Genomic DNA, 25,836 nt, shown 5'->3' on the forward strand with positions numbered 1-25,836 from the left:
GGCGTTCTTCTTTTACATGAAAAGTCATCATGACTTAAAGTGTGTGATGTCTAAGTGTTACAACTCTATTTGACTTCCAAGTCAGTGTTTGTATGCTCATACTGGAACTGCTTCTACTAATGGGACTGCAAGGAGCTTATTAATGGAACTGTGAGTATGGCTGTTAATGGTTAGGGTGCATTAGAGTTTATTAGGCACATGTAGGGGTAACAGAAGATGCATATTTCCTTTTGAGGTCTAGCATCACTATGACACTATAGCTGACAACCAGGAACACTGTGTGATGTGCTATTGCCAGGAAATTTGTGATTTCATACTCAACATCTATCAAAATTTTGTCCATCAATTTATAATGTTTTAGTCCATAAATGAAATCACAAACTTTCTAGCCATCATCAGTCTGCTGTAGTGAAGAAATGTTCATTGAAACATTGATTTATTTATTTATTTGAGTATACTGTGTAGCTGGACCTTAATTACCTTCAAATTGTACTCTTTAAATATTTAAATGACCACCAAATGCACGTTCACAAGTATACATATTAAGGTACAAAACATGTTCTCTTTACACCGTACTGACAAGGAAGAGTAAAATATGGTATCTTCATAACATTAACAAATAAACTACTCCTCTTAAATATGTTAACTTATCAGCATTGATCTGAAAGGTACAAATAAGGGATATAAAATTTGTGATTGTGAAAGTATTCACACCCTTTGTTTAAAATCTCTAGAGGAGATGGAAAATTGCATCGTTGCAGCTTAGCTTTTCTGGATATAGCCAATGTGTCGGGAAAACCTGACCATCATATTCATATCTGTGTTTTGAACATCCTATACAAGATTTAGTCCCCTCTTTACTAGTTTAAAAAACATCTTTTGTGAAGGCTTTTCATTAAATTTTGGAGCATGGCTGTAGGGATTTTTGTAGCAATTGTTTGACACATTTGGTGGTATGAGCAAAACTTTATAAGGGATTTGACTGACTGAATTAAGATTCATATGTGCAGGAAGGATGGTGTTCTCTCTTTTTCCTGTCACTTAGAGCAACACTAGGCAATCATGTGTGACTCTGAACTCATGCATGCAAGAATAGTAAAGCTTTCTTCTTAGTGTGTTACACTCACACACACACACACACACACACACACACACACACACACACACACACACACACACACACATACACACACATTATAATCACATTGTATGGCATTAATAGAGCTCTAAATCTACTTAAAATAATTATTCTACTAAAACATTTAATTCATTACATTTTGAAAGTGCTATGTTATGTGGCTTCATTTAAGCAGATTTTAATGATGTGACAGACAGGCATAGGAAGTCAGTGGGGAGTCAAGCATCACACACAACACATTGTACATCAGGTAGTACACACATAAATCTAGTTAAATCATACTCAATATCTAACCCAAACTTAAAACTTATTATTAAAAGGAGATCTTTTGACACAAACCTACACACTGTGGGTGGACAAAAGGTTTTTTGTCACATACAAAAATGTTAAACCACAAAATGGAAAAATGGAGGGGGGGGGGCGGGGAGTCAGGCTTGACTGATACATACCCACTGACATTTAAGACAATGCTCAGTCTCACAGCATACTAAGAAAAAATAGATGAGAAATTTAAATAGCTTAGTTGCATAAATGGAAGTGTGTGAGATACTAAAATAAAGTCAATGAATGGATTTGCTGTTATGGTCACATGCAATCGATTCAATATTCCATAAACCTTCCTTCCACTTTACTGCAATTACTCACCATAAGTCTTAGGTTTTTATCCCATTAGTAAGAATTAAGTTGCTCATACACTGTATATATATATCCATACATATATATCCTGTATATATCCATTTTCCCGCAAACTCTTCCAGCTTAGAAGTAAAAGAAGCTTGAACATAGTGCGCATGCGCAGAAACCCCAGGTACAATGTCTCCATTAATGGGGTCATTTGTCAGAACACCTACCCTAAGAGTGAAAAGAAAATTAAAATATCCATCTGTTCAGTTCACAAATTTGCTGGGTTTTGAGCATTGGAACAAGACATTTTTCATTTGTACAGTTTATTAATTAATTATATTCATTACAAGCCACTGTTTCATACCGTGTCCAGTTTTAAAATATTATACAATGATTCGTTATTCAAAATAAATCATACACTTTTATGATTAATGAGTTAAAATCAATCAGACGTGACGGGCAATGTTCCACTATATATATATATGGGACTGTACCACTTTGGTGAAACTCGGGGAGAGTTCATTTATATAAACAGTGTTCAATTAGTGAAACCTAATTGAAACCTAAAGGTGCTTCTTGGTTTTTTTTTTGTTTTTTTTTGGTTTAAATCGCATATGAAGTAAAGCGCTAAAAATATCAAATTTTCGTGTCGCTCTGCCGACTTGTCTAACACTTGCTAGCCCCCACCTACCCCCGGGAAACGGAAGTTGTCTGTTCCACATGTACACAGAAATACACAGATGCAGAAATACACAACAGTTGAGTGAGCTGTGAAAGTCAGTGAACGGTGTGAAGAAAGTGTCGGGGTGAGTAGACTCGGGAATGGCAACTAATATGCTTTGGTTTTATTGTATTTTAAATGTTATTTTTAATTGCTTGCGAAGTTAAAACTCGAACTTTATATAGTGTGTTGACTGAAATGTGTTTACTTTGTTTATTTATGACATAAGGAAGTGAATAACAGCTGTGCGTTTAATAAATATAAGGTGTAAAATCTAGTAGGTTAATTTACACTTTGTTTTATCGCGTGTACGGGAGTGAAACGACTCGGTCCCCCAAATCCCACTGTCTTCTGTTGTGTTTGGGTCTCTGAAGCTCAGTAAAAAAGTTTCCATGGTTTCCTTCAGTTACTTCAAGAACACGCGAACACGCGAACACGCGAATCTGCGGGAGACTAGTAAATAACTTCAGGAACACGATCACGTTTTATTGTGCTCCATTTATTGTACTGCGAATAATTACTAATTTTACAACAACTAATTACGCGTTTGCTAAATGTTGTGCCATTGAAATGAAATGTATATACTAGTTTAAACAGACCTGTACTGACCGCACCGTTTAAGACAGGTAAGGTTGTGGAAGGCCAAACGGGTCACAATCAATATACAGACACTATGAAATCTTGGTCCATCTAGTCTTTCGATAACATTTTAGCATGTTATTATAAGACATAAGTGTGTGTAGCATAATAGTGCAGAAGCAATAGCAATATGAGTGCTATTATATTTGCACACCTGCTCCAACTCTTATGTACATCCCTAAGATTTAAAAGTGACATTCACTACGTAGATGGCAGTTCAGAGCCAAAATGTCCCTCTCATTCAGGTTTCCAATTCAAACTCATTTTTCAAACACGGTGACAAGCTTTGTCTCTAAAAGTTTTCTTTTGTCATCATGAATGCTGTCAAGATTTCTTTAGGTTTTGATGGCAGCATGATGGTTTTTCAAACGCTAATACTAAAAATACTAAATGAAAACACTTTATTCAGTTTAAAAAGGTTATGTCTGAATGTGACCAACAGTAATATTTCAAAATATTTAATATTCCAATAAATCCATCTTCAATATTTCCAGTATTAATTGTGAAATAAATTAACAAAACAAAACAGGAGATTCTGAGTATTTCTCATGACCCTGTTGTAAATCAAGCAACCCCATGTGGTGTAGTTTTTTTGAACGTAATATTATAGCCATTAGGGAGGCACAAACATGGTGTAAAATGAATCTGTTTTATTGACAGAAATAAAGTGTTTGATTTAACATAATTTTAAATGACTAATTAAAGCTTGACCTACTCTATAAAGATATTCACAGCATTATATAATAGATCCTGTTTTGTGGTGAAATATAACTTAAAATATGAGTTGTAGTGAGATTAAATCTGAGTAGTGAGATCAGGAATCTAATGTTGTGTTATTGAGGATTTGGGAATGTGCTGTAGCAAGAGGCTTCTGAAAATGTATAAACATATTGAGGGAAACCTGACTCTAAAATGCTGCTGGTTTCTAAGATGATGCCCACAAGTTTTAGGTCATACATTACTGGTGACTGGTGAGAGAGATGTTTTTTGAGACAGAGACAGAGACAGACAGACAGACAGACAGACAGAGAGAGAGAGAGAGAGAGAGAGAGAGAGAGAGAGCCACTAATCAGTTCCACATTTTTTCAATATCTCTCAAACCACTACTTATGAAAAGAGTTTAGAGAATAACTTTTATTTCTGATTTCTGAGCTTTTTTGTGATTAACTATAAACTCGTTTATAACTATAAGCCTTGTTTATCGTTCTGTACACAACTTACACAGCAGCAGCTAGACCAGGTTCACTCCACTCTCATTATAGAAACAGCTCTGTGTCAAACAGCATTCGCTCATCAAAATGATGACCCGTTTCGAGAATGACTTAATTATGGATGTTTAAATATTTCTCTTCTTTATGAGATATGCGATGTTTCTCAAAGGGTGTCATGTGGCAGTAAATCTAGATTTGTGTCTCAATTTTGTCTTATCTCATTGATTTAGAGTGAACTGAGAACTGATCAAGTCATCAGGAATAACCACATCCAGCCCATGCAACACGGAGACATATAAATAAAGAACAGAGACTGTTATCATTAGGTGCCCAGATTCAGGTGCCCACAGGCTTAAGTATACTTGCTACAAACAGAGGAAATGATTAAGAGCCACAGAAAACAACCAGTTCCTGTGTGCTGTGCTTTCTTAGTGTCATGAAATGATCAGTTGTGACATTAAAACCATTTGGCAAGGAGTGGTTGTCCTCTTAAAGAAATTTAAACTGCCACAGGTAAGACTGGTCAGGTTTGCATAGCCATTAGGCTTTAAATAAGACTTTTTTTTTCCAAGCAGAATGACTCATGAGGTTATTAGATTGTGATTAGTGATAGGAACAAGTAATAAAATAAAAATAAATTCAGCAAACTCCTCATAACACAGCCACGATTGCCAATACATTAATCTTACTGAAATTACAGAAAATGTTCAATGCAATTATTGTAATTAATTATCACAAAATTGCATGTATCACAAATGCATCATGCATTTTCTATGGCTGAACTGCAACTGATTATGATAAAGCATAACTGGCTGTATTACGTCATCTATGTGCAGAATAGATCATTAAAGTGCCACGTACACATTAACGCATGTTACTGGGTATCGTATCTTTTCATCACACCCCTCCAGCAGTTTTTTCCACATGCAATAACACATGTACAAGCTCTGTCTGACTTGTTTCTTCTTCAGACCATCTTCTTCTTTTTGTATCCGTTAACACTTGATGCTTGTGTCTGTGTCTATTCTCACAATGAGCAAATGTTTGTATATCCTTCCTGTTATGGACTGTGAAAAATACAATGTACATACAACAACAATGTACGTTATTGTACATGTGTGTTTTTTGCGGCGTATATATTGATTTATGTACTATGCCTACTCTGTTGCTGTTCATAATTTATATTCTGTTCTTGTTGAGGACTTTATCAAAACAAAACAAATTCTGTGCATACAGTAAAGTTTCTTCAAAGTGACAGTCAGCAAAATTTCAGTCACCAACATTTTTCTTGTTCATCCAAATAAGGCTTTCCTTGCTTTTTTGCTTATTTGCTTGCTTGATGCTTCTGCATTATACAAAAGTGAGCTGTTGTTTCTTACAGTAACCACAATGAGGAGAAACTGGCAAAGGGTCATTGGCTGAAAGCAATCAGACAAAGAAAAAATGTGTAGGCAGGAACATAGGAAAGAATGACCAGAGTGTTCAGAGTGCTGAAGTCAGCTCTTTCCTCAATGAGGCACCCTGATAAATCTCTCTCTCATTATTGCTCATATAGCTTTTTCTCTCTGTCTGACAAATTTCTACACACAGAAAGAAAAACGAGCATGACAGCTGCAGTTGACAGCACTGAAAACCGAGCTTCAAGTCACTTTTCATACACAGCTTTATCATATAATGCAAAATACAGGATTCAAACAGTTTGGGTGATTTCTGTATGAGCGTTGAAACAGAACTCGTTTTTCTCATTCATCTTTCCAACGATTTCTTACTACAGCTCTCTGCTGATGTCATCATTGTTTTTGTGCCATACCGCCTACACCCTGATGAATTGTGAAAAGTTCCTCTTTCTACACTCCCCCACACACACAAACATGAGCTAGTGACTATTGTGCATCATATAATTAATTACCTAGTAATATTGTTCTCTACAAATCTTCTAGGCTTCTTTATAAGCCTGCAGATTGATAGTTGAAAAGGGAAAAATGTGTTCAGCATTTTAACATGGCTCTCCGGCTGGTCCTTTCACTGGTTCTGTGCATGCTTTTGATTTCAGTGCACGTTAGGAAATTCAGCATGTGTTTATAGTTTAGGGTTAAAAAGAGGGCCTGGCATCAGTTTATGTCTAGTGTTCTTTACTATGGTTCTATGGTAATATGGTTCTTTAGTATGCTTTACTACTAAGAAATTGTACACACACTGCAGAAACTTTTTGCTAAATTATGAACACTGTGTATACATAGAACATTATATCAGTTTATTCAAACAGGCTCCTCCCTTGGCACAGGTTTTATGCCGGATACCCTACCTGATGCAACCCAACCCTTTAGATGGGCTTGGGACCGGCTCTGAGAGTTAACCCTTAATTGGCTGGTTAGCTCCCTGCTTGGGAAACGAAGCTGAGCCACGGCAACGAGAGCACAGAATCCTGCTGCTGGACCATCAGGAGGCCCTAGTTTATCCAAGCAGTGATGGATATGCTGTGCACTTTGCATGTAAACAAATTTGCATTGTTTAATGTGATTAACATGTTCACAGATTAATGTGCTCTATTGTAAGTGCTGGTGGCTGATTTTGCAGCCTTAATCATTGATTTGGTTGGCCACCAGTCAAATATCTGGACATGATTGATGAGTTGTGATTGATATAAATAAAATCATGTTAATATGGGATGCCGTTGACTTGACATCTTGTTCTTAGAAAACAATAATTAACATTAACTACTAGGCATGTCCATATACTTGTCATCTGGAAATGCTTTTGTACTGTTTTTTATGATAAAGGTATGTAAAATAACTGCTCAGTGCTGCAAAACAAAAATTCTGCTAATTCTAACTTAATTCTATATAAACTATATAACAGCACAGGCCTATAGTTACTAGCCTAAAGTGGACGGAGACACGGAGCGCCCTGTAACTCACTGACCCTCCTGCGTTCACAATTCACACGGTGCAGATGGGAGGGAGAACGGCTGACTACACAGTTTATGGGAATAAATTGTGTATTTTCCTCTCAATTGTCACAAAAAAGAAACTCACTAAACTGTCTGTCTGGTCTCTCTGCGCGTTGCTTTGCGAGATCATGCGGCGAGATCATGCTGCGCGATCCCCCCCCCTGCACGAGTCTGCGTGAGAATTTGGGGGTGTGGCGTGAGAATGTGGTCAATATCGTGAGTCTCACGCTGAATGCGTGAGAGTTGGCAGCCTTGTTTAATCGGATGGGAGCAACAGTGTCTAATGTGCTAGTGAAGATAGCGCCTATGCTAGTCATTACATCTAGATCGTTTGTGTTTACGGGTACAGTAAGAAGTTGAGACAGATCAGGCAGGTGAATTGTGAATCTGTCTTTAGTGGTCGGAATAAAAGATGTACCGATAGTTGTATAACGTGGTGAGACACAGTTAGTCTGTTCTACAGGTAGTGTGTACAGCATGAAGTAATGCAGGGTTTCCCGCAGCTGGGAAACCCTACCGACTTAACTAGGTCGTCCAAAAAAAAAAAAATAATTCCGCTGCACAAAAGGCCGTCAAGTGCATCTCGGAGAATAGCGTGGACTGTAAGTGAACTTATGTTTTGGGTTTATTTAAGCCTGTTATTGTATTAGTCTATAGTTCTTACAAATTTAAAGTAAGTTAGCTGGTGATTTTGTTGTTTGAGTTCTTCATCTGCTAGCTAGGTTGCACGTGCCTGTTTTTAATAATTAAACGTAGTACAGAGTCTGTGGTCTATCTCACAAAGAAGCCCCGCCTCCGCGCCCCGCCCAACCCAACCCTACCGCCTTAACTAACAAATTTTCTGCTTGAAACCCTGTAATGGTCTGTGATGTCATCACATTGAGGTATAATATCTAGATCAGTGACATCTATTCTGTGTGATATTATTAAATCTAGTGTATTATTAAGATGATGTGTTGGTCTAGTGATGTTTTGTTTAAGTCCAAATGACTTTAGTAGGTACATAAATGTGAGTCATAAAGCATTGTTTGTGTTGTCAACATAATTGTTAAAGTCTTCTACAATTAATGCTTTATCAAAATTAACCAATAGCTCTGAAAGAAATTCTGTAAATTCTCTAAGAAAATCAGTGTCGGGCCCTGGGGGTCTATACACGGTTGCTAGCACAAGAGACATCAGGGATTTTTTCGTGTGCATGTGCAAGAGTGCAATATTAAGAACAAGCACTTGAAAGGAATTAAATGTATGACGTGTTCTAAGTAGCAGTAAGGAATATCGCTTAAGATGGTGGCAACACCACCTCTATGACCGGTCTGACAAGGCTCATGATTATAGATATATCCTGATGTAATCATTTAGTTTAATCTAAGTTTCAATAAGGCAGATTGCAATAAGGCTATTTTTTTTAGGATGATTTCATTTATTATAAGTGCTTTGGGTGCTAATGATCTAATGTTCAGAAGCCCAAACTTTAGAGTTTGTTTCTTTAGAATTTTACTGGTCTAATTATGGTAAGGTCATTACAACATGCAGCAATATATTTTAGATTTATTTTTGTTGCATGCTATTGATACTGTCACATCTTATATTAGTGTTTTTTATTTATTTATTTTTATTATTTTTTTATTATTACTTGCTTTGTTACATGCTTCAGCTTTGAATTTCTATCACTATCTTTGTGTGTGTGTGGTGGTGGGGTGTTTGTTTATAGGAAGGGGGTATTGAAAAAGCTCTAAATGAAAATAAAGGTGAAATTGTATTTGCTTTCATTACACTATTAAATACACTTATATGTAACATGCTTTAAAACACATCAGGGCATGAGGAACCACCACCACCACCACCACCACCACCACCACCACCACCACCACCACCACCACCACCACCACCACCACCACCACACATATACACACACACACACACACACACACACACACACACACACAATTTGACTTGATTCCTAGAAATAATTACCAATTATTGCAAATCAAGATTATTAAGTGTATCTACAAAAATCCGTTTATTGTTTATAATCTCTAATTCTTTCTAGTTTATTAAAAAAAAATCATGGTTACACTAGATTAAATGTAGCTTATACATAAATATTAAAAACAAAACAAAAAATTTTTGTTAATGAATCAAATGTTTGAGAAAGCTGCACAGGGTTACAATGTTGTGTGACTGCATGTACTGTATTTCAAGGTTTTCTGAAACTGAGATGCCTCTGATTGAAATCTGAACAGTCTGCTACACTTCGTTCCATTTGAATGAGTCGTCACTGTGGCTTGTTGCTTAATCAGGGTTTACTGAATGCCATCTACACACCGAATTCAGCTTTACTAAAAAACTGGCAGATGGAAAAACACAGTAAAGACTCATTTTGCAAATAATTTGGAGATTCTGAGTAAATATTTCAGTTTTATTTATTTATTTATTTATTTATTTAATTTAGCCTAGAACACAGTGGTTGTGTGCTGCCTTTGGTGCTGATACATCATGTTCATTCTTGTTACCTTTTGAACGAGTGAGTGTAGGTATTTCCACCCTTGAAAACCAGTGACAGACGTGTTGAAACATGAAGAACTCTTTAATGAGACTAATGTGACAAATCTCCTTTCTGCTCTCACTCTCCCAATCTCTCTTTCTTTGTTTTTTCTCATTTTCAGAGCTGATTCGGGAGAATGACCAGAGTTAGGAGCAAGTCTAAGGTATTGACTTTGTGTGCCGATGGACTTTAAGTGACAGTTTAAGGCAGGACCCACAGACTACAGTGGAGATGGCGGCTCATAGTGTGAGCTTCGACATAGACGACGACTTAACGGAGGCAGGACTAGAGTAAGTATGGTTTACTCATAAAAAAAACAAGTTCTTTGCTTAACGTTGCTTTGCTTCGACCTTTGCACCCTTTAACATCCTTTCTTGTCTTCCTGTGTGATCTATGTACTAGAAAATTAAAGCATGTTTGTAGTGTGTTTTGTAGGTAGTTTGAACTCTGGTCTGCTTCTTCCTCCTGAGTTTGACAGAAAGCAATGTTTTCAAGCTTTCCTGTACTTTGTTTTATACGGTCTGCATTCTAAAAGAGATGAGAGCCTTTTGTTTTGGATGTTTGTTTGTCACATCTGAATCACTGATCATGTGATTACTCATGTCATGTGTGAGTCAGTTCCTTTTGTTTTTGTCTTCTGATATTGAGAAGTGGTGCCCTTGTTTATCTAGTACCAGCTGTGAGTAATATGGGCAATTTTTTGTAAAAAGACAGCTTTTTCACACTCACATCTCAAGTCATCTTTCTCATCACTAAATGGCCCGATTTGAAAACCAAGGGTATAAACACTGAGTTTTAAAACATTTTATCAACAATGCTCACTTAGTCTCAGCCCTAACCCAAATAAAACTAATCACCTACATCAAACAGCTTTTAGTCACCCGGACATCAGAAAGGGGAATCATGTTAAAATGCTGTTTGTAGACTACAGTTCAGCATTCAACAGCATAATTCCCTCCATTCTCAGCACTAAGTCTTGGGACTTAACCAAACCATATGTCGATTGATCTCTCACTTACTGACCAACAGACCACAAACAGTACGGATGGGGAAACATGTCTGGTCCTCTCTCACTCTCAGCACTGGAGCTTCCCAGGGTTTTGTTTTGAGCCCCCTGCTGTACTCACTGTACACATACAACTGCATGGCCACTTACAACTCACTTCCGAACAAGTTTGCTGATGACACAATTATGGTGCGCCTGATCTCCAACAACGAAGAGAGGGCCTACCAAGAAGAGATTAAACACCTGGAGATTTAGTGTCAGGAGAATGTCAGCAAGACAAAGGAGTTGATCATGGACTTTATCACAAAGCAGGAGATGAACTAAGAACCACCCATGATCACACGAAGCCCAGTGGAGAGAGTGGACAGTTTTTGTTATCTACATGTTCACATCACGCAGGACCTGTCATTGTCCTGTTACATTAACACTGGGGTGAACAAGCCCCAGCAGTGTCTCTACCATCTCAGACACTTAAACTGCCCTCTTACGTGCTAAAGAATTTCTACAGTACTTCAGCATTATTGAGATAATCTTGACAAGAAGCATCACAGCTTGATTTGGGAACAGCACGAGACAGGACAGGCTCTCAAGTGGGAGGTGTGATCATGCTGAGAGTACCAGTCGCACCAAGCTCCCTGATCTGTGTCTATATACTGACTAATTTGTGTCTGTATACTATATACTGACTAACTGGGGAAGTTGTGGCCTAATGGTTAGAGAGTTTGACTCCTAACCCCAAGGTTTCGGGCTCGAGTCTCGGGCTGGCAATACCACGACTCTGGTGCCCTTGAGCAAGGCACCGACACACACACACACACACACACACACACACACACCCCAACTGCATAAATGGCTGTCCTCTGCTCTGAGTGTGTGTTCAGGGTGTGTGTGTGTTCACTGCTGTGTGTGTGCACTTTGGATGGGTTAAATGCAGAGATGGGTTAAATACTTAGCTGTATGTCACGGCATGTCACTGTTGTCACTTGTATACAGCCAGCGCTGTTGGACTAAGGCCAGAAAGATCTTGAAAGACCTCAGCCATATAAACAATGGACTCTTTTTCTATGTTGTGTTCAGGGAAATGCATCTGCACCCTGAGAGTGAACCCAGAGAGAATGAGGAGGAGATTCTTTCTACAGGCAAGTCTGGCCCTCAACCCGGGGAACACCTAGAGCCTGAACCCCTTTCAGGACTTTCAAGACTGCCACAACAACCACTACTATAGCCGGACATTTGCACTTTACAGACTACTTGTCTAAACAGACCATTCGGTCACTCAAGTTTTAATTTTCTCAGCTCATACCGCAGTCATCTGTTGGATTCTCATAACTATCCTGTACACATCCTGTACATATCCTGTCTCATAACTGTCCTGTACTATCCTGAGCACATCCTGTACTGCCATTTTTCCCCTGAAGAATTTCACCATTCACAAAAGACCAAACCCTCCTTCGTACTATGTACAATACACCTGAAACCATTGTTCAGTTTTTTCTTTAATAATGCTATACTGCCAAACATTTATCACGATCATGCAAACATCGTCCTACTGCAGTTTGATATTTTGCTAATAATATCCGCCCATTGTGTGTGTGTGTGGTTTGTTTTTAGAAGCCCTGCAGATGAGGATTTGGTTCATGACTCCTTCTCTAAGCTTATTGAGGAACAGAGTCAAGATCTAAATAGCCATGAAGAGGCAATAGAGCTGTACCCTCTAAAGGAAGAGACTGAAGGTATATTTTATACACACACACACCCACACACACATGTACTGTACACAACAAGAGATTCACGTCAAATATAGACATAAGCTCTTTGCTTTTGGAATATTAAACAGGCAAAGATGCATCTTTTATGTCCTGCTGATTTTGTGTGTGTGCTGTAATAGGCATGTATCTCTGTATGTGTTTTCAGATGATTTTTCATCCTTTCCTGCTGATGAGGACCATGGCAGGATGGCTGATCCATCGGTGGACGAACGCTGGTCTTCAGCTACTCTCAGAGTTCTGTCCTCCATGCCCAGCCGCACCATTGGTTAGTGCTGCCTTAGTAACGTGTGTGCATGTGTGTATTATCAAAGATATAAAACAATGCAAAAACCACACTGGATTTTACAAGAAGCAGGGTGTAACCTGTACAAAACTAGTGGTTAAGGTGTTGCATTACTGGTTGGAAGGTTGTGAATTTGAACCTCAGGTCTATCAAGCTGCCACTGCTGAGTGCCTGAGCAAGGCCTTTTAAGCCACAATTGCTCATTTGTATAAAAATATAAGTTGCTCTGGATACTGGAGTCTGCCAAATGTTGTAAAATGTCAATGCTATAAGCAGGAGTTTGCTATATTTAATAGGCAGCATTGTAAATTGAATATGTTTTCTGCTCTCTGCACTTGTCTGATCTACCTGTAATCAGATCTGTAACCGATACATTCCTAAAAGGCATAATGTTTATGGACTATGAAAACTGTGTCTTTTTCTATATCATGTAACATTTTAGCAGCTCATATGGAGCTATGTGTTGACTGTGTTTGGTTGGTCGTATTATTTATCTGTAATATATTCTGTTTTCACTATAAGGTCTATTCTCCAAGGTTGACTTTATAGCAGTCTTGACTGTTGGAATTCTTTACTTTTTTGCCATAATGTTTATATTGTATCTGTTAGTTGCCAGTCTTTATTGATATTATAAACAAAAATATGCACTAATCCCTTACTCGTGTCTATTAAATTACTGTGAAATACACTGACCTTTAAGTTCAATAAGAACCTTTATAGCTATGTACATTTATTTAGTTATCCCAATCAGCCAATCACGTAGCAGCAGCAGAAAGCATTAAAACATGCAAACGCAGGCCGAGAGCTTTAGTTAATGTTCACAGCTAGCATCAGAACGGGGAATTTCTTCTGTATCCCAGTGATTTTATTTATTATTTCAAAACTGCTAATTGCGAGGGTTTTTTAAACACAACTGTCTCTAGAGTTTACACAGAATGATGGCAAAAAAGAGTATTAAAAAGGTGATAGTTCTGTGAGTGGAAACTTCTTAGTAAATCAGGAAACTCCATAGGAAAATAGCCAGATTTATTTGACTCAATTGGGTGAATTTTCAGCTAATCAGTTTGGGTGAGTCTGTGCTCATATATTCATATTCTTGGTCTTGGCTGACAGTAATGGGACCTGAGGTGATCTTTTTCTGCTTGAGGATATCCAATTCACAGTTTAAAGTTTTCTGCATGCTTGGATGATTTTCTGCTCACTGTGGTTGTAAAAAGTGACTATTTGAGTTACTATAGTCTTCCTGCCAGCTCAAACCAGACTGGTTAGTCTTCTCTTATCTCTCATCTTGTTTCAGCCTAGCAGACTGTTTGCTTCTGTTCAGATGAGCAGTTTCTAAATTCCCCAGCCTAAATTCTCAGTAGCCGTGCCATGGTTAAACTAAACTCGTGGTCATTGAGATCACATTTTTCCCCATTCCGATATTTGATATGAACTTTACCTTGATGCTCTTGCAAGAATTCGTGCATGTGCACTGATGACAAATGACCAAAAGATTGGATAACTGCATAAAGTTGTTCTGTACTTTAAGTGTATCTAACCTTCTTAACTTTCTCATTGCACCAATGTCAACAGTACACTGTACAGAGGGCACAGCAGGCCAAGTGTAAGAGAACACATGAGCTTTTGTGAATGTGCTTCTGACCCTTGGCACAGTTAACAAACTGTAACATAAAGCTTAAACCAGACAAGGTTGCAGCTCTTTAGCTCACTCCACATACTTTCCTGCTCCACCCAAACACAGCTGACCACCTCGGTAATCAGAGAGAAACCAAAAGACAGCGATAACATAAATAAAATGGTCCAAAGTATATTATTCATTATCTCTCTAAATCACCCCAAACATTTTCCCCTCGCTGTTCACCCTGCCCACCTGCTCCATTTTCAGTATTTGTATGTGTTAACAAAACTTTAGATTGTTCTAAGAATCCTATCAAACTGTATACTAATCTCATTTTATCATCTCCTTGTCTTTCTTTTCCCCAGGACGCAACAGAGGAGCGATCATCTCTCAATATTATACCCGAACCATGCAATTGTGCAGACACAGACAGAGTCGACCCTCCATCCGATCTTTCTCTCGCTCTGCCCGACCCAGCATCTGCGGCTACCGTGTTGAAAGCAATGCTGAGATCTTCGACATGGAAGGTTAGGAGACTTTGTTTGTCTGTGTGACTAGAAAGAGTAATGGCTAAAGCGTGTGAATGGTCAGGTGGATTCTCAAGTAATGTGGAAAAATTTGTATAATTTGTGTGTGTGTGCATGTGTGTATGTGTAGAGACTAAGAGGGGGCGGCTGGTGAATAACTTGCAGAACCTGTCTGTGGGTGATCGAGTGCGCATGCTGAAAGCCATTCCGTTAAACTTGGAAGAGAAGAGAGAACTCCGGTAAATGCTTCTACATATGCTAACATGTCGTCAACATCAGTACTGAGCATGACTGCATATTTATTGTGGTTAATATTATTAGAACCCAAGGTCTGTTTCATTCTGTACTCAGAAGCTATTTTTACGATCAGCTGGAAGATGGTGTCTTGCATGTTCACAGATAAAAAATGTATCTTAGTAAGCTTAGGGAAATAATGGCTTTGAGATTAAAACCACAGTTGCCTGCTGAGAATGAACAGAATGTTACTGGTTGTCTAAAAGCATTGTGATTCACGTGCTGAGTTAGACCTCTAAAATGTAACTCTAAAGGCAGTAAAAAAAAGTAAAAGCTGAATTCAGTCAAGACAGTGGTTGAAATATGAGACTTATAAGAATTTAATGTTATGGAAGAAACAGGTCAGAAAAAGCTGATCAAACTTTATTTTATTTTTATTTTTCATTATTACAATACTGGAGCCACACATGTTTAATCTTAACATTAGTAAGGTGTGACCACATGCTTTCCTAATCCCAGTAGGATGAACACAATGAATAGGTTATTTATGAGGAATTCACATAAGTATTCTTTGTAGAAACATTTATTAACTACACCCACAACTACCCAAGACTTTACCCATAGCATACTTGACTTTTAACCTATAGCTTTAAAATAACTTGATCTAATATGTTGACCTAAAAGTCCATCACATTTGTTGTACTACGTTTTGTGGTGTTGATGGTGTTTGAGTGGATACACTGCTCTGTGCTGTGTGCAATATTATCATGTTGTCTTTTTCTCATGCAGACGTTTGACTATGCATAGCGTTCTCTTCCCCGAAAACGCTCCCTGCTGCAATCACCTCAAAGATCAGATTTTCATTGTAAGTCCCTCTCCACAAACACTGAACAAATTTGTGTACTGGAAATCACTTCATGAAAATGTCCATACCCTCATTCATTCATTCATTCATTCATCCAGTCATCCATTTATACACTTACTCTTGACTGAGCTATTGGCCCCTATTGGAAGCGTTGCATTAGAATGGATACCCCCAGATTTCCACTGAAACAACATATACATATATATGCTATATTTGTGCCCAGTGCATACCTATATTTCTTTTAATGTTCAAAAAACTACAGCAGCAGTACACATTCTTGTCTCAGCTAAATTTTTGTTTTGTTATATATGCATTTTTTTAACTTTGAACTTATAAAATGATAACTGAAATGACTGGCTATTAGATATTATGTCAAAGTTTAATGACTTGATTTTTCACTTCTGTCTTTCTGTGTCTTATCAGGCTCTGAGACAGAGCTGGTACAGCTGGCTGTCCTTTCTCTCCTCACTGCAGTTGTGGCAGATGGCTCTGAAGACAGTGAGTGGACGCTTTGGGACAGGGGTCCTCTCCTACTTCGTCTTCCTCAGGAAGTTGTTCTTCTTTAACATTTTCCTCTTCCTGGTGACTGGGTTCTTCCTGGTGGTCCCCCAAGCTGTGTGGGCTCCATCACCCTCAACCCCGAGGTCCAGCAATTTCGGCCTCGAGGTGCTCACTGGGACGGTAAGACTCCGTATGATCAAAATGTAATTGATGCAGGAGACATTTTATACAGTGCTTTCTAAGTCTGTAGTCAAAACACCAGCTAAGTGATTTTTTTGGCAGAATGGCGATGCTCCTTTGGTTTTAATTTTAAGTCAATTTTTTTACAATACATGTGACAATCCTGGGGTAAAAATAGTGAGCTCATGGTCTTTTTGTTTTATTCTAAATGCCATTATCTCCATAAGATGTAGTTAGATGCAGTCTAGTGGAGTTTTTGGTAAAGATGTAAGGTATGGTGTTTTGTTATCTCTAAGATTACAGACTGATGTGCCAAAAGCTAATGAAGTGATGGGTAGTATATAAAAATAAAATTTTTAGGCAGAAGTGGAGTTGTGTTTGGATGTAGTTTTGTTTTGTAAAATCATCCCAAAGCCAAGTGTTGTTCATAATTACATTACATTGTTCATTATATTAAAACTTATGTATTAAACAGAACATACTGTAAGTGTTAATGCACTAAAATCTTACAACATTACCAATTTGTACCAATTTCTGTTCTTTTTTCTCTTTTATTTCTCTCCTTCACACATCCACGCTCACTCAGGGTTATTTTAAGGACTCCTTGATGTACTACGGCTACTATAGTAACTACACTTTTCTAAAGAACTGCAGTCCTGCAGAAAAAGAGAGTTCCTGTGGCACCCATATATCCTATAACATGCCTTTTGCCTATTTCCTCACCATCGGAGTGGCATTCTTTATCACCTGCATCATCCTCGTGTACAGGTCAGATTCATCAAAAAAGACTAAATTGCAAATTTGTCCCAAAACTGTCTCAAATTTTTTTGTCAAAAACCATGTACGTGTATTTGTAAGTAACAGCCAGCAAAATGTCTGTTCAACTACATTTTGGAGAAAATGTTGGAGCTATTTCTTTAAACTTGCGTTTGAAGTGCATTTTGTGAGATTAAAACTATATTTCAGTTTACTTTATCTAATCAGTTTGAGTCCTTGATGACAGTATTGTATTTGTAGGCTTGACTGCATGTCACCCTTAGAAAAATACACAGCTGACTACATTGCCTTTGTCTCTCTGTACAGCATGTCAAAGTCTTTTGGACAGAGTTTCCGGATCGACCGTTCCAAAGGTCTGCTTGCAATAAAAGTCTTCTGTTCTTGGGATTTTAAAGTCAGTAAGATATCCTCTGTTAGACTGCAATCTGAAAACATCGCCACTCAGCTCAGAGTAAGCAGGTTCATTCACACATGTATTAAAAATGAATGAAATCTTATATATACATAAAGGTCGCTTGTGAAGAACTCGATTGTGTCTGACTCTTCATGTTGTGCATAGGAGTTGTTGGCAGAGGTGAACCGCAAGAAAGTGAAGTCTTCGTTCTGGACACGCATCACAGTTCTGTCCATCCAGTTGCTGGCCTGGGTAATATGCATTGGGATCACTGTAGTGTGTTCCATAGGCGTGTTCTTCTTCTCGAAGCATGTGCACCAGGTGGGAATTGCACTCTAACAGACATGTTTGTTTAGTGTGTGGTACACGTGGTAGATTCATGATTGTTCATACCTTTGTATACTATACAGTGTGTGTATCTTGAGCACAAGTGCTGTTATTTAGCTTCCTGGTTTTTAGTCACTCCCCTTCTCAGTCTGATTTGTCTGCATTTCTGGAAAGGCAGCAGTAAATGTAGAAATGTTATTTCTCACAGTCAGTACGAGCAATTTCTTAACAACAGACCCAGAATTCCAGAGTTAAGTGTGCATGTTTATCTCCTGCAGGCTTGTGACAACTGATTACTTGCAGTTTTGTGAGCTTCTTTAGTTTTGTTTTATCTGCATTGTCTCCTTTGTATGACCTGCAGCAATACACAAACACTACCGGTATTGAAAGAAATGAAATGCTCGCTCTCCCTGTGGTGGTGTCCTCCATTAATTTGCTCCTGCCCGGCTTCTTCAATGTTGTGGCCTGGATGGAAGAATATGAGTCGCCGAGCACAAGCAACTACGTTGCCATTTTCAGGTAATCCTCTAGAGCTACAACAAAAACATTACGCTCTCACATACTAGATGGTATATTCTTGGTCAAGCTTGTTCTTCTTGTCTGCCTGTCTGTCTGTCTGTCAGTTCTGTCTGCTCGCCCTCATCCTATTGAACTGTTTCTGCTCTGCTCACATCTGTGTATTGAGTTTGGAGATGGACAGTTGATTCAAAACCTGTATTAAAAATCACTAAAAGCAGCATCCTGATGTATAATTCATCATTATATTGTTTAGTTTTAATTTGCATACAGAAATAGCATGAATTATGCAAATACATTTAACAACCTTTTTTTGAGGAACACCATTGTGTTCATGTAGCTTTCCCATCAGCCAATTATGTGCCAGCATAATGTGGTAAATCGTGCAGACAGAGGTAAAGGGCTATATTTAATGTTCACATCAAATGATGGAAAGGGAAAAATGTGCTCTCAGTCACTTTGACTGGAACATGATTATTGGTGGCAAATGATCTGAAACTTGCTGAACTGAATTGAGATTTTCACCCAAAACATCCAGTTCTGCATGTAGAATAATTAGTATGGAATACAACAGCAGAAGACCACATCAGGTTCCACTCCTGTCAAACCAGAAGTGCAATCAGAGCACAGAAGAGAGAGCACAGGTTCACAGAAACTGAGTCTTCTGCTCTTTCTAGAAGTGACCAGTGAGTCTTTGTCATAACGTATCTTCAAATAGAACAAATGTGGAATTTTCGAAAGAGTTCGTAACACAATGGAGACATTTCTCATTATGGTTCTAAATCCAAGAAAGTTTTGATACTAGAGAATAAGTGTAATTTTAGTCACATGTTGATCTTTTCTTAGTAAGTAACAACACAGGTCTTGTCCTATATATTAGGACATTCCTAATATAATAGTATTATTCCTTTCCATGTCAAAAACATACATTTTAAAGGTTTCTTCCTAATACACCAATATACTGTAATCATTGCTGGAAACCAAAACAGAATGTTTGCTAGTATTACAGATATAGTGCTTATAAACTTTATATATATGCTATTAATTTGAAGTTGAATTTTGCCTGCTAAAAATTGTATATGTATTTTTTTGCCAGGAATTTAATGCTGAAAGTGAGCATGCTTGGAGTCTTGTGTCATCATTGGCTAGGACGGGTTGCATCTAACCAAAATAAATCACAGGTGAGCGAATCAGTATATAATTTCTAAATCCTGCACGGGTTTAATTACATTTGATAAACGTAACACATCAGGGGTGGGAAAATGTACATTATAATTACTGTGATCAATTTACACATGTGCTTCAGTTGATTAATTGTCTACAGAATAATAAATGTTAGGAAGAAAAACATTAATTTGTGTGTGCTTTTCCAGTCTGCTGCTTTGTGTTTTGAGCTATAGAAAACAGAAAAGTTTTCAGGACTAATTAGCTTACAATGTAAAAGCAGATAAAAATAATTATTGGCATTTGTGATACAAGGAATAAAATACTAAAGAATACACATCATGTCAGATTTTTTTCCCTACATCACCATGACCTGGTGTTTTTATTCATTTATCCGTTTATAAGGGCAAAATGAACCAGACTGCTAATAATTATTAACTAGAACGTACATTTTCTGAAGAAAATGTGAATGGTGCTTGCACGTGGCAAATCCCGGAGGCTAGTCGAGACAAGCATGTGACATCATCTGAATACTCCTGAGGTAGTTTTCCTCATTGTGCTGAGTGTTTTGATATGTCACATGTCCATGTTGTGCTAATTTTTTATTTTCACTTGACATCACGTGACGTCATCAAAATACATGTAAGTTCCCCTCATTGTTGTGAGTGTTTTGATATGTCACATGTCCATGTTGTAAAAAGCTTTTTGATTTTGCATATTTGGGGGCTGTGGCACAACCGAAAGGCCAGTCGGTACACAAATTTAAAACTTTGTACAGAGTATAAAGTACCCTAAAGGAGCTGGCCGAGTTTGTGTAGATAGTTCGAAAGCTTGCCGAGTTATAAACCTCCAAAGTTTATAATGGGAGTCTATGGGAAAAGAAGGCCACTTTGAAACCCGGTACCAGAAGTACCGGTACTCGGATCACTTATAAAAGTCATAGCAAACCTCTCCTCAATGAGCCAGTTGATTTGACACCTCATTCATGGGTCTAGGACAAAAGCTGCAGGACAAGTTACGCGCCAAAGTTTTGTCCAGCACAATAGTAATAATGTTGCTTTGCAAGCACCACTAATTAAATACAGCAGACATGCAGGTAAGATGTTCTACTTATCACGATAACCTCATGTATAGAAAAGTGTAGTCGTGAAAGAGCAAATGCCGGCAAAAAGATTGCCAGAAGCCCCAAATGTATAATTAAACATGTGTGTGTGTTTTTATGTGCTGGTTTATGTTCTTGTCAGTGCTGGGAGAGTTTTGTGGGACAAGAACTTTATAGATTCCTGCTAATGGACTTCATCTTCACATTGCTCGATACCTTCTTTGGGGAATTTCTCTGGAGGTGAGCTCTCTGCCATACTGCACCACTTAAACATGGCATGCTAAGCAATAAAAAACGTGCAACATTTTACTCTCCAGCAAAATATCATGCTTAAAGTGACATGTTTACGTCTTCTCCTCCTTTAGATTGTTTTCACAGAAGGTTCTGAAGAGGGAAAGAAAGCCGGTGTTTGATATTGCACGGAATGTTCTGGAGCTCATATATGGACAAACGTTAGCTTGGTAAATCACACATCCCATAATGCCATAATGACATGCTTGGTGAAATTGAGATAAATAGAGAAAGGGAAGGTTGATTTTACACAAGTGGTGTTTAATACTCATTGTGGATGTGTTTTCTATGTGCATTTTTGGTGGTATGACGTACAGTAGCATGACAAGCCCAAGCACTAGGCATACAAGGAATACTTAAATGCATAAACTCATTCAGGTGCACAAAAACCACAACCTTATATTATCACAACCATATTCCTAAAATATTACTAATGTGTTTTTGTTGTGTCAATAGCATTGCTTTTTGCTTTCTTGTTACTATACTCTTCTATATTATTACTTATGATACCTTGTCACTGTCGAGGCATTTACACTTTCGGCGACACATTGCATGAATGATATGACACATCTAATCTATTTCTAATATTTTTTTTTTTTTTGCTGTAATTAATTTCAAGGATGTATATTTCTTGAATCAAGGCTTGATAAATGCTTCCGTTACAAAGCATGTTCACTGAGTCTTTAATTTAATTAACCTAATCACACAACAACTCGATAAGAACAACAATAACAATACTTTAGTGCTATTTCACGTCTGCTGCATTTTGACATGTTCCGGGACTGAAACCTTTAACCAGACAGAAAGTCATTCTAAGATGTCAGAGTTGTTCCTCAGGCAGTTTGCTGAACACTGACAAAAAAAAAAACCAAAAAAAAGCACCCGGAGTTTCTGTTTTGATCATAAGTTTCAGCATCCTATTGCAGACACACTGCCAGGAACTAATCTGGTTTAGACATTGACTAATGTACTTTGTGGTTTTGTGTAGGTTGGGAGTGTTGTTTACGCCCCTCCTGCCTGCAGTGCAAGTTATCAAACTGCTCTTGCTTTTTTATATGAAAAAGGTGAGGCTTGAGAGTTTTTATTTTATATTTAATGTTTAATGCATTGCCGTTGTTGATATTTAGCTATACTTTTACATTTATTATTAAAGTACTGTGTATATATAAAAATCCCCAATGTCTTTAGTATGTCTGTTCTAATGAATCTCCAACACACAGTTAAGCCATCTGCAAAATGACTCCCTATAAATATAGTATGTATATGATCACTACATAGGGACTTACATAATAATATTGTCCTTTAATTTAATTGGAATAATACCAATGCTGTGTTGAATTCACTATTCAGTTGTATTTTGTCTGTAATTGTGGCTCTGACAGGATTTTTTTTTTTATTTTGTATATTTTGTATACTTACTTTTTGGAGAGAGAGGGAAAAAAGAGAGGCAGGCGAAGATATCAGCTATAAATGATAACGGGTTTAAACTAAGTTTCATGGATGTTCTACAACATTAAATATAACTCAAATTGGATAAAAAAAAAAAAGTTTAGTCCTGGCAAATTGCTTAGGTGTAAAGGGACATCAGGCTACCGTAATTTTGACTATTGTTCTATAACTGCATGGATTGTAGTGTTTTTTAATTTGCTAGGTTACCTTAAATTTGATTGAAATGCTAGAAATCCAGAATGCCAGTATTTATTCAGTCCTTTGTCCTACATCAATCATATTTAGACAAGGCAACTAAAAGTCATGCTCTATTCCAGTGGTCATGTTTCAGCCTGCCTTGATTTATCAGTTCTCTCTCTCTCTCTCTCTCTCTCTCTCTCTCTCTCTCTCTCTCTCTCTCTCTCTCATATATGAAGACAAGTCTAATGATGAATTGTCAGGCTCCCAGAAAGCCATGGAGGGCGAGTCAGATGACAACGTTCTTCATCACCCTTCTCTGCTTCCCCTCCTTCCTAGGCGCGTCAGTCTGCGTCACCTATACCATGTGGACGTGAGTTAAAATGTCATTCACAAATTGCGATGTATTTATTTTTGTTGTTGTTATGTGACTTCTCCCTTAACTTCTTTTACATTTTGGCATGTTCCTGTGATGCAGGATAGAGCCGTCCAAAAACTGTGGGCCGTTCCGGGGCCTCAAGACCATGTTTCAGGCAGGAAAAAATTGGGTAGATGCACTGGCCCATGATAAGCCTCATCTGAAATGGCTCCCATGGATTCATACGTATGTGGTGGAGAATCCGTTCTTCCTGTTTCTCGCTGCTGGAATCTTCCTGTGAGTCATGCATTCTTTTGCTTGCTCAATTAACAAGACCTCGGGCAAAGTAAAAAACCTGTTATTTTATGAGAAGATAGATGAACTTAAACACAACTAATATACCACTTTTTCTTCTCCTCCAGCATAATAATCTACTTCCATAGCCAAGTGGTGGATGGACAGAGAAAGATTATTGAGCTGCTACAGGAACAGATTGAAAATGTAAGTGCATGTAAACCTTTTTAACAAGTGATAGGGTTAGGGTTAGGGCTACATCTGCTCAATGTATTTCCACACACGAACTTATTTTATTTGTAGTTTTCTAGTGGAAATTGAATTGCATGCAGTTCCTTCCTTACAAATATTTACATATACTATAACAACAGCCTGGGTGAAGGATCATTTCCATTTTAATGCTTAACTATCAGTGACATTCAAGACTATAAATAAGAATACATGTTTTTTTTAGTAGCACCGGAAAATATACAACAACTGTTTCGAACTACATGAAAGAAGAGTAAACATTTTTTCCATTAATGTAATGGTGTTTTTTTTTTTAAAGCTGTGTAGTAAATAAAATTACAAATCTTTGAAAAATTCTTCCTTTTCTGACCTAATGTCTCCTGCTCTCTGGGTAGTCTTTGGTCTGATGAGTCTGTGGTGCACCAGTTGGTGAACTATGCCCTAAACCCTATGGAAATCATAGTGTAAACATGAATACAGATGCTTCCTGTTTATTTAAATTACATGATGATTTAATGATGTATTTATGAATACATTTTACTTATCTACTTGAGCTTCCTAGCCTCAGTACAGAACATGTTTTGGCTTATTGACTATAATAGTGTGAAATTTTATTTTTGGCTAGAATGTTTCTATAATTCCCAGCCATGTGTCTATCATTTAGGATAGAAAAGTGTACACTTTTTTTTTAAATAAATAAAAAACATAGTCATAACTCTCGTATTGCATTCTCATGTTCAGGAGGGAGAAGACAAGAAGTTTCTCATCACTAGATTACAAGACATCCATGAGCAGAAACGGCCGCAGTCCAAACGTCGCAGCAGGACAACCAGAGAGGTTAGCCTCTCGCACACACGTGCACAAAAAAACATCCACTTATTCTTGCAACTAAAATGGTTTTCACACTTTCTTTACATTTCTCCATTTTAGGAGTCCAGTTTCACATGACTTCCCCCAAGTCCACTGCTTCTCAGTGTAAAAAATGTGATGTTGCAACTGGAGCCCTCTGCTGTCCTGGGGATGTGGTACAGGCTAATGGAAGTAACACAGCTAGTTCTCCACTGCCATTGCTGCAGCTTGGGATCAGCGGTCACACTAATGATGGACTTAAACTTTTATCAGACTGCAAAGATGCATTTTTATTGCTCCTCAAATGAATTTTTTTTATATGTGTATATATATAAATATATGTATATACTTTCAAGCTGTGTAATCCTGCAGAAAATTGCACATTATATACAAATGCTTTCTAGTACATTTCTAGTAAAACTACTGCAAAAAAGAGAGCCACGGTTGAAAAATGTTGTTGTTGAAAACAAAAGGCAACACTTGGAGAAAGTATTTAATATTATAACCAAGTCTGTAAAAAATATTTATGTAATGGTGATCTTTATTCTAAAAGGTGAATTTAATATGGATATAAAAATATAGAGGTTATTACAAAATCTCATTACAAAGCACAGGGTTGCTCACGCACCTCCACACACAGGAAAAGATCCACTGAACAAAGGGATATTTCTGTTTTTCAGTCTTTTTTTTAACATTTTTTTTGTATTGTTTCATTTTAAATAAACAAAAGAATATATAAAGTCTACATTTAAGGTAAATCTGTGACCCACAGCTCAAGATCAGAAGCTCAAGACCAAACAGAGTGACCAAAAATATTTTGACGGCATTTTAACTGCAATTAGATATTTTAAAAATGCTCAGACCAGCTCGCTGGCATCCACATATATGCCACGGTGAGTCACAGAGATCACAATTTTCCCTTAATTTGATGTTTGAAGCAAGTATTAAAGCTCATGAAGCTCTTTACCTGTAACTGATGATTTTATACAGTGTGATACAATGATTGGCTTATTGGATAACTGCAAAACTTCCTATTAAAGTGGACAGTGATTGTATATTGTCAGTTAGAAATAGTTGTTTCATCAGCAGTTCTCTC

At 37.6% G+C, this 25,836-nt stretch overlaps 1 protein-coding gene across 2 annotated transcripts; it reads left to right on the forward strand.

Annotated features, from left to right (window-relative positions):
- The first annotated feature begins 6 nt into the window (after window positions 1-6).
- Window positions 7-25,485, forward strand: tmc6b (transmembrane channel-like 6b). 2 transcript variants are annotated; one of them, XM_027163196.2, is made up of 21 exons: window positions 7-150; window positions 9,950-10,118; window positions 12,446-12,567; window positions 12,749-12,868; window positions 14,873-15,034; window positions 15,165-15,273; window positions 16,058-16,133; window positions 16,557-16,814; window positions 17,401-17,582; window positions 17,898-18,042; window positions 18,151-18,306; window positions 18,674-18,831; window positions 19,925-20,009; window positions 21,237-21,334; window positions 21,460-21,555; window positions 22,374-22,449; window positions 23,251-23,384; window positions 23,490-23,666; window positions 23,792-23,870; window positions 24,633-24,728; window positions 24,822-25,485. In XM_027163196.2, the coding sequence occupies exons 2-21, from the start codon at window positions 10,060-10,062 to the stop codon at window positions 24,837-24,839; spliced, it is 2,406 nt and encodes an 801-aa protein (XP_027018997.2). In that variant the 5' UTR covers window positions 7-150; window positions 9,950-10,059; the 3' UTR covers window positions 24,840-25,485. The 2 variants fall into 2 exon arrangements, with proteins under 2 accessions (XP_027018997.2, XP_027018991.2); XM_027163190.2 differs by lacking the exon at window positions 7-150 and adding an exon at window positions 2,417-2,568.
- Window positions 25,486-25,836: the final 351 nt, after the last annotated feature.

This window comes from Tachysurus fulvidraco, chromosome 2 (assembly GCF_022655615.1).
Source record: "Tachysurus fulvidraco isolate hzauxx_2018 chromosome 2, HZAU_PFXX_2.0, whole genome shotgun sequence".
Lineage (NCBI taxonomy): Eukaryota > Metazoa > Chordata > Actinopteri > Siluriformes > Bagridae > Tachysurus > Tachysurus fulvidraco.

Excerpts from the sequence above, each read along its gene's own strand:
- tmc6b (XM_027163196.2), top strand. The coding sequence starts at position 10,060 with ATGGCGGCTCATAGTGTGAGCTTCGACATAGACGACGACTTAACGGAG. Across the intron at positions 21,335-21,459 it reads TTTGGGGAATTTCTCTGGAG|ATTGTTTTCACAGAAGGTTC; the intron begins GTGAGCTCTCTG and ends CTCCTCCTTTAG. Across the intron at positions 22,450-23,250 it reads TGCTTTTTTATATGAAAAAG|ACAAGTCTAATGATGAATTG; the intron begins GTGAGGCTTGAG and ends TCATATATGAAG.